The 9,600-nt window shown below is 38.5% G+C and overlaps 2 protein-coding genes across 7 annotated transcripts in view; one reads left to right on the top strand and one right to left on the bottom strand.

Moving 5' to 3' along the window:
• The first annotated feature begins 1,288 nt into the window (after positions 1–1,288).
• On the top strand, positions 1,289–5,163 carry LOC106174813 (medium-chain acyl-CoA ligase ACSF2, mitochondrial). The gene is made up of 3 exons (XM_013556506.2): positions 1,289–1,498; positions 1,734–2,457; positions 2,874–5,163. Exons 1-3 carry the CDS (start codon positions 1,480–1,482, stop codon positions 3,871–3,873), a joined length of 1,743 nt encoding a protein of 580 aa, XP_013411960.2. The 5' UTR covers positions 1,289–1,479; the 3' UTR covers positions 3,874–5,163.
• LOC106157086 (protein dispatched homolog 3) overlaps positions 4,493–9,600 on the bottom strand; it is a 25,002-nt gene continuing 19,894 nt past the window's right edge. For all 6 annotated transcript variants that reach the window (XM_086995152.1, XM_086995156.1, XM_086995157.1 and 3 more), the window contains 5 exons: positions 9,416–9,558; positions 8,883–9,026; positions 8,449–8,581; positions 7,944–8,110; positions 4,493–7,655 (listed from right to left, as the gene is read on the bottom strand). In XM_086995152.1, the coding sequence (XP_086851278.1) occupies positions 7,284–7,655; positions 7,944–8,110; positions 8,449–8,581; positions 8,883–9,026; positions 9,416–9,558 (959 nt within the window). In that variant the 3' untranslated portion in view covers positions 4,493–7,283. The remainder of the gene's footprint in view (positions 7,656–7,943; positions 8,111–8,448; positions 8,582–8,882; positions 9,027–9,415; positions 9,559–9,600) is intronic.

Raw genomic sequence — 9,600 nt, 5'->3', positions numbered from 1 at the left:
CATAAAGTCTGTTAGAAATAGATAATGTTCCGTGGTACTGGAGTTTCATGGTTTTGTGGGTGACATAGTGGACGGCTGTCAAGGCCTGGTAGCACAGCTGAACACGACGGCTATAGGGCGTGAAATATTAGCAGGCCTATATCATGGATAATCATGTGCGATCGATTTCATTAACGATTTCAGCATCTTTACCTGAAAAATATTTTTTTACAATGTCTGGTGTTTTTCCGCCCTCCCTTAACCCCTACCCCTCATAGAGCATTCACGACAGAGTTTTTCCGCGGACTAATAGATCCACAGATCAATATGTCCGACCAAAGCTTGCATTTAAATCCCCGCGGGCAGTCTATTCAGTGTATCTATTAGGGGATTATTCGACAAGCTGTCAAGATGGTGTGCCATATCTTATCCGCAGATCATATAAAAAGATAGAGTTTCACAGAGCGGTTGTTCGCGTATTTACAATATTTCTTCATTTGTGATAAAGCGGAGGTCGATCTTTAACCAAAACGTACTCCATCTGACCTTACACGTCACAACGTCTTTTGGATAATTTTAGAGAGGGGTGAGAAACGGCCACTGTTCTCCAACCATACCATGGACATTTTAAGTCTGTAAACACAGACACAAAAAAAAAAAAAAAAAAAAAACGTGTATTGCGGGACCGTTACTGATAAAGCCACAGGTGTAGATGTCACATATCCAGTGCGAACATCTTGATGACGTCTGGTTGGATGTCGAAAACAAAAGACCTAGGTGTGGTGGATCGACCAGTGTTCACGTATCCATCAGAGGTCAGACAATAATTGCTTTCGAAGGTCGCAGATCAGCATCCGCTATTATACCCGATCGTTTTTACAATCATTTTTTTAAGAGGCTGATATTTCGAATAAGAAAAACACGTTTTTTCTTTATTTATTGTGTTTCTGCTCACAATACTGAATAAATAAAATATCTACCTGTCTGACCCATCTACCTAATGGCCAACATTTTAATTGCTAAAAAATGACGTTGGGCAAAAGGAAAATACTAGTAGATGGCAAAAATTCCAATCATCAACTGGTGCACTGAAATACCTAGACAGTTCGCCGCTCCTATATAATGCTCTCACGAATTTAAGTGTTGACATTGCAGTAAGGAGACCATGAAGTATATCAAGGCCAACTAACAGCTGGAAAAGTCCCATAAATTAAACTCACGATTTTGCTTAAGTTGGGTGGTTGGGGGAGAAGGGATGAGAAATATAAAACAGCACATAAAAATGCTTTTACTTTATTGTGTAAAGAACATGGATGGAAGAATTGCTTGGTATTTTCTCTTATTAGCTTCCTATAAAACGCTATGAAGGGTGAAAGGAGTACTTTCTAAACTAGGGGGGACATGGCGGGTCACGCAGCCCGCTGTGTCTCCCCTGTTAATCCATTATTGCTGACGTTGTAATTCGCTTTATTTGCCGTAAGTCCGTATACAGGTTATGGTATGGAGAAACTGGCGAACCGTATGTTACCATTTCTGTTATTAAAATATGCTCTTTAAAAAACTATTATACTATGCTTAGTTATATATTATATTATATTATATTATATTATATTATATTATATTATATTATATTATATTATATTATATAAAGTAAAGTAAAGTGTACAACAGGAAATTGATAAATAAAAGATTGAAAAATATAATCAACATCTGGTGAAATGTAATGAATGTTAAAAATATCACAATTATTTCAGAAAATCAAGTATCCAAAAGCTATGTCCATGTGCCCGGACAGACCCCCTTCAGCCATGTCTCTTTCCCTGACCAACTGGACGGGCAGGCACAGAAACACCCGGACCGCGAAGCTTTAGTTTTCTGGGAAAATGCCGCCTGCAGACGATCGTTGTCATTTGGGCAGTGGCGCGAGAAATCGCTACACCTGGCGGCGGTATTCTTGCGGCTTGGAACACGGTCACAGGAGCGCCGTGCCCTCCTGGTTGCTCCTAACTCTCTGGACTATGTTGTCATCGTGATGGCTCTGGCACGACTAGGCGTTAACGTCATTCTACTGAAGTATGGTACCACTTCGCAGGAGATTGATGAAACCATGAAAAAATATCGCTGCAACGCGTTGATCTATCAACTAAGCGCTGGCCAAGAAGACCCGTATCAATTGCGTCAGGATTCAACAGACCCTGCGTCATACGAGCAGCACGTGATCTTCATCACCCTAGGTGACGTCACAAGCAGCAGCCACGAAGTGCACCGCTACTGTGACCTCGCGCGCTGTGAGGTGAGTGAGGAGGAGAAGGCAAGGGTACTGGCGCTCCAGACCAAGATTCAGATGGAAGATGCTCTGCTGGCATTCATGACGTCAGGGAGCACGGGGAATCCTAAAGCGGTCCAGGTCAATCACTTCCAGTTTGTACAGGCAACTCTAACAGCGTATGCTGCTCACAGACTGACAGACAGTAGTAGGTCAGTGTAGCCAAAACTGAAGTCTATATTGTAAAAAAGACGCTTATTTTACAATACTAAAATCTTAAGCAAGTGTCCATGGGGAAAAGAAAATTAAAACCATAGTTTGGTAAAAAAAGAAAAAAAAATTGCGAAGAACTCCTTTGAGTCGATCATCTTTAACGCAATCAATTTTCCATTTACTGAGTTTTGCGCTATACGATGATATCTGGTTATCTTTAAAATTAATACACCCCCATACTGAATAGCAAGTGAAAACTATGTATTAATAAGCACGTGTCTTATAACAAGTGGATTTTATGTTTCCAAACCAATCCCGCTTAAAAGCCTTGTAATCCTCTACCAATCCCCAAAGCGAAAGAGATTTGATTTTTGATTCTTTATTTGAATAACAAGAGACATGTCTCTTATTACAGATTATTCAACAATCGCCCATTTTCTTGGGTGGGCGCTATGGGAATGGCCATCAATGTTGCAGCAGTTTGTGGCGTCACCCACATCAGTATTGACTCCAGGGCGTCAGCGAAAGACTCTGAAGTCGACGCAGTGATAAATGTGATAGCGGAAGAGAAATGTACGCATGCGTACCTGTCGCCGTACATTTTGTACGATTTAGTGACGTCTACCGGTGACGTCACACGGCAAGATCTGCGTGCTCTGCGGTACGTACTGAGTGGCGGAGAGCCTCTTCCAGAATCTCTCCCCGCTAGAATGTTCACTAAGATCCCACATGTGACCTTTGTTCAGCTATACGGGTCCACGGAGAGTATGGTAGTCCTTTCCCAAGCTAGCTCACCACAGGACTTGCACGACGGGCTGTTCGGGTGTATGTTCGGCTGTCCTCATGTAGAAGTCAAGGTGTCAGCCGAGGACGGGAGTCTGGTGCCGATAGGAGAAGTTGGAGAAGTCTGTGTTAGAGGTCCTATGGTGTTCCTGGGGTATCTGAATGAACCAAGCAAAACGGTGCTGGCGATCACTCCCAGCCGGTGGTACTTAACTGGGGACCTGGGTGTTATGGGCGCTGGAGGCCGCGTTCGAATTGTGGGTCGGGATTCAGAGAAGATGTTCATTAAGCACGCTACAGTTAAAGTCTTCCCGGCAGAGATAGAACTCACCCTTTCTCGTAATCCTGCTATTCAGCAAGTCTGCGTCGTTGGAATTCGCGATGAGCGTCTGTTTGAAGAGATTTGTGCATGTGTTGTCCGCGCCGGTGAAGATAGCGCCAAGGCAGCATCCGAAGAGGATTTTCTAAGTGCATTGCGTTCTTGGTGCTCAGAAAGATTCCCGCCGGGACCAGACGGCTTTTCTTTGGCCCCAAAGTATTTCCTGGTCGTTGGTGAAATCCCAAAATTGAGCACAGGAAAGATTGACCGTGCGGCCGTCAAGAGACAGGCAACATCGGTATTCAACCCGTAGAAAACACTTTTAAGTGTTAAAAAAAGCAGTTTGAACATTGAACCTAGCCGTCGCAGGTCGCATTCACAACAGATGATCCGCAGACAAACTGGTCCGTAGATCAAAAATGGCCGGTCACACTTGGAAGCGATGCTGCTTAATCCCATAATGGTCTCCCGGCCTACCACACGCGAGAGGCCTGCAGAAACCGTTCTGAAAGCGGCCTAAGACAAGATGTTCAAAAACACGGACAGTGCCTTTCCCAAAGTTGGCTTATGTCGGACAATATATTACTCATACTGTCAAGTTGAAATATTTGAGGATTAACTGAAAGTGAAGTAAACTGCGCAAAAAAAAAAAAAAAAAAAAAAAAAAAAAAAAAAAAAAAAAGTTCTCCCCAATCTGGTCAGTTGTTATTTGTTTGTAATTATATAAAATAAGACGAAAATTATTATGCCTAGTTAAAACATGGTCTGAGAAGGCTTTTTCAATCCACACCGAATTGAAATATTTTCTATCAGCTGGACATAAATGGACTATATCTATAGTGGGAGCTAAAACTTTCGTGTAGTTTTGGAAAAGTTAGCAACAGTTTTTTAAACAAAAATAAAGGCAGAAGTGTAAATACACAACCAGAAACTTTCATCCTTCATACATAAATTTATTTTCCTGTTTCCTGCACTGCTAATCAGTGCACTCAGTTCCAGTATATCACTTAGACCAAGCAATGTTAAGTGAAAGAAATCTATACACTCACTTTTTTTTACCTCAGTTTAAGTTAAAATCCAAGCTTAATTTGCCTTGTGAGCCATGTTACAGCCAATATCCTAGGTGAGATTATGAATACGGTAGCACAAAATGCACTTACATAACTTATCAAAATCACTGCATGCTATATGTAGTGTCCACCTTTAATATAAATACATATAAATGTTCCAAAATGCTCAATAAACTATCAGTACTCATATCCACAAAGCAAACTGCTTCAAACAAATATAATAAAAGATACCAACAGCATTACATATCGTTGTCCATAAACAGGTGTACAAAATGCCCAATGCTTCTGATGCCATTTCACAGTGACTGCTTCGTTCTTGCTCCTGGTTCATAAAAGAAAAAAATAAATAAATAAAAATAAATAAATAAATAAATAAATAAATAAATAAAAATAAAATGAAAAAAAAAGCCACAACTCTTTTCACTGAAAAACTGACAGCCCATGGTGACCAGTACTGGTTTGCTAAACTAATGAGAATAATGGACATCTTTCACACACAAAATAAAAATAAATAAATAAATAAATAAATAAACTCTTTTCACAGAAATACTACTGGATGTACCTAAGATGAAGTAGGGTAATAACTCGATCTTTTCAATAGGGGAATTTGTGAATTTTAATGATTCTATATTTTAATGATTTCTGTATCTGAAAGTTTTATAATTTTTGCCCAATGGAAAGATCGAGTAAAAACCTATATGGTAATTAATATTTTCAGTTCTAAAGTAAAGACCTCCGCTTCCTTTCAATGGACCTTAGTTCCTTCATAAACTGTGTATCACTTCCATGCTTGAATGTATTAAAAGATGGCAACTAATTTCCACTAAAAAATATGTGCGTACAATAAAATTGCATGCTAAAATGTCTCAGTATAGTAAGGTCCTCCCATCCACTGCTGCATTTTATTTTCAACGCATTCTGTTTCAGTGCACTTTAAGAGATTGCCTTTTTAACTTCCTTTCTATAACATTAGAGAGCCACCTAAACCAAGATCTCACTGTTCACATGGTCAACCAACTGAACAGCAGGAAGGGAACTCGTAAATAACATGTACAAGAGAAGATCTACATGTATGAATCTCTCAATGTGGACAAGTACAGACCAAAGTCAAATATATTGTAAAGTATTATGTATACTCTTCAATTCTAAAAGGGACAGAGAAAAGTAGGTTACACTTTTTCTCTCTGCTACTACATTTTCCACTCGAGATTAAAGAATCGTTGGCGACAATGCAATCTTCAGAACCTCTCACTATAGGCCTTCCTCAAATGACATAAAGTAAAGATCACCATAATAAAACAAGCCAATAGGCCAAAAAAGATGAAATATCTTTGAAAAAGAGAAATATAATGAGAATATATAACCATTTTATGCCAAATACATGGAAGGAATATTATGGAAGTGCATGCCCCTAAACGGTCTTAATTGTGCTGTTGCCTAATTCAGTGGCATCAATCTATTGGTTCAAAATACTCCATTATTTTGTTAAAATTTTCCATATCTTTTTAGATTCATTCATTTTAATCATGGTTTATAGACAACACGAGGCAAATGAAAAATAATTTTTGAGGGAGGGCTAAAAATAAGAATAAGTCACCTATGCATTTAAACAATGGGAGCACTAACTTTGAATAGTTTTAATTGGAGTTAAAAATCCATGGTAAGGAATCTAAAAACAACCAACTCTGAAAAATGTGTTAAAAGGGTATGTTAAATGAATACACAAATGCAACCATAAATGCTTAATTCCACATATAAAAAGCTGAGTAAACCTATACATATATATTATGTCAATATTGTAATTACTCATAATTAGCGAACATTTACCTTACTCTAAATATGTTAGCATTTTGATAAACAATTCTGTAGAATACAAAATTTAAAAATAAATAAATAAAATAAAATAAAAATTGACATAAACAGAATTCCAATGTTAGAACTCCAATGTATTTCTTGCAACTATTTTAAGAACTGCAAATAAAGTTTCATTCCGAAAATTTATATAAAAGTGCCTACTTTTTCCTGCAATTTTCCACATAATTACCAAAATCAAACACGTGTGTCATCAGCAGGAGAACCCGTGTAAAATATATGGTCTCCCCTGTCCACATATGCTACCATATTACCTTCCTATATCATGATTCTTCTGAACATTTAGAGATTTCAACATTGCACTTGCACCAAAAGATAATTCTACTCAATACCAAATCAGACATTATCTCACTCCTCTGGTAATAAATATGTGTTTTTGAAGACACAAAAACATAACACTCACACACAAACAATGGAAGCTAAACCTACTTCCAGTATATCACTTGCAAAGCTGTGCAGATAACTAATGACAGACAGTGACCTTTGACTTAAGGTCAACAGTTTTGGCAAAACATATGGTCCTCATGCATCAACAAAGGCATATGCTAAATGTTTTGACCATGAAATTTGGCTTCCGTAAACGCTAACAAATTTCACCAACCTGAACCATTACATATGTGGTTCCATAAAAATGCTGGAACTTTTTTTTTCCAATAACATTCTCAAGAGCAGTTAAAAATATTATGGCATCAATTTTGCATGGAAATCCAGGCTGTCACAATGAAGCCATTCCCAACTTAATTCAGTAATCGCAAAACTGAGGAATTGCGAAGGACATAAATTAAGTAAACAGGGACTTTCCACTTGGCCCAGGGATGGTGACGCCACCAAACCTATCCACCAAATAAGCCACCAGGACAATGGCGCCAATAGAAATGCCAGTACAAACAAAGGACAGGAGAGATGATTTCGCATTCCTCTTGAACTTGGCTGGTCCGAATAAGCTCAAAAACCCTGTGCATGCAGTAAACGTGTACAGTATGGCCACGGAGGTGTTAATGGCTACAATTTCTCCAAATTTGGCAAAGGGTTGTATGGTGGTTTGGGTGAGCGGGATGGCCGCCACGATTGTGGTGACGGCACTGCTGAAGATGGAGGATCCAATATGGCTGACTGCTACCTTGGCTCGCCACTGTCGCAGACTTTTGGTATTCTGTAATATGACAATAATGCCCTGTCACAACATATTTCAGAGTGAAGCATCAAGAATGAAACACTAATTGAACAAGTATGTAATGGCATGTAAAAATCAATCAAGACACTCTGAAGTGTTTAGGGAATGGAACAAAAAATTCTACTGATTTAAAAGTTTTGAATTCCTCTTGGTAACATAGACGAATCTAGCCTTCTACCAAAGTCCATTCTCTATTAAACATATACACACATAACCCATCAAAATAACTTACACATGGGAAAAATCCAACCATAAATATATGCATACCTCTCTTATATTGTGTGGTGGGTGGATACCAGCCAGCAGATATCCTTCCACCAAATGGACACAGTAGTCCACTGAGGAGCCCACCAGGATGGACAGAGAGACTGCCTCCACTGCCCCCAGCTCCCACCCAGACAGGTAAAACACAGAGACCACAAGGAGAATAACACCTGGAACAGAAACAAAAATGTATTTTCAGAAGTCTTAAGTGGTAGGTCTGGGGCAGGGGGAGAGGAGGGAAGGGGGAGGCACAGAGGGTATGTGCTCTCATCTTAACTTCCGTTTTTTTCACTTCCTCACCCCCTCCTAAGAGGTGCATATAATTAGATGCCTCAATTCCCTCTAAAAGAGTCTATAAGACATAGTACAGTGGTTCGTTTAATGAATCACACTAATCAATATAATTTTCTTCAGGATAACAAATGAACTGCCTTTATTATTTTTTTTTCATTTAATCTGAATTCTCACAAAAAGAAAATCACTAATTTAAAAACAATTACCAGCTTACCAGATATCGTAAGACAAATGATGAGAAGCAACAGAACATGTCCCGTGAAAACGGCCACCGCAGCAATACATATCAACATGGACAGAACCAGACCATAGATGGCGCTCCCAACTGCAACACGCTCCATGAATACCTAAAGCCAAAAGTTCGTGTGACTTTCAACACTTAAGAGCTCTCTTTGGAAATTGCATTAAAAGAGAGGGGGATTTGTATTAAAAGAGAGAGTGCACAAAAGTTATATCTCTATTACAAGGCAAAACATTTGCCCTTCTTGTTGAAATGATAAACTTGACAAATCATTCTAGTCAAAATACATTATAATTAGACTGAATGAAATATGTAACTGGTTTGATTGGGCTTAATTATGTCATGAAAGAAACTTTACAATTTCCTTAAAAATAGAACATATTTTTAAATCAGTAAAATGGGCTCACCTTGGTCCAGAATTCGGACGTCTGATACATGTTTTTCAGTGGAGAGTCTTTGGGAAGAACTAATGTCTTGATGTGATTGATGAACTTCTCCCATTTCTCATACTGTTTGTATGCTCCATAGTAAGACTGGCCTTTAGCAGTCGTCTGAAGAAAAGAAAGATGTATTGTTTACATGTATTAAGAGAGTATCCACAATTAAATGTTTATCACTGACAAAGAATAACGCCAATGTGTGTCAATTACTTTTTTCAATACAGTAGACCATTCCACATTTCATTCTTTACTTACTGAAGTCGTTTTCCCCTTGGTTATGGAAAAAGAAAATCCCCATTCCCTTACATCAGTAGCTACACCCACTGTTCATTGTAAAGGTGTTAAAATGGAAGAAATAAATATGTAAAAAAAAAAAGATGAAGACAAATTCAAAATTTGTATAGCAGAAAGCACTATGGGATGGCCTTTCAAATATCAAAAAATATTTTTTCAAATCCATTCAAAGTAGTAAAAAAAATAACCAGAATGAGAAAACATACTGATTCAAAGGCAAAGGCAATCCAAAAAAGACCAGAGGAGTTCAGTTTGGCAAAAGCATGTTGCGGCACTGCCTTGTTGTTGACATACTTGGTGCCTGGGAGGTTGGCACATTCTGGAAACAGCTGAAGACCAGATCTCAGAACTGAAATTACATACAAAAACAGAAATATTTACTGAATACTGA

The sequence above is a fragment of the Lingula anatina genome, chromosome 9 (genome assembly GCF_051362555.1).
Source record: "Lingula anatina isolate TDL-2025a chromosome 9, LinAna3.0, whole genome shotgun sequence".
Taxonomy (NCBI): Eukaryota; Metazoa; Brachiopoda; class Lingulata; order Lingulida; family Lingulidae; genus Lingula; species Lingula anatina.
Note: the sequence above shows the minus strand (reverse complement) of the source record. Positions and strands in the feature narration are given on the sequence as shown.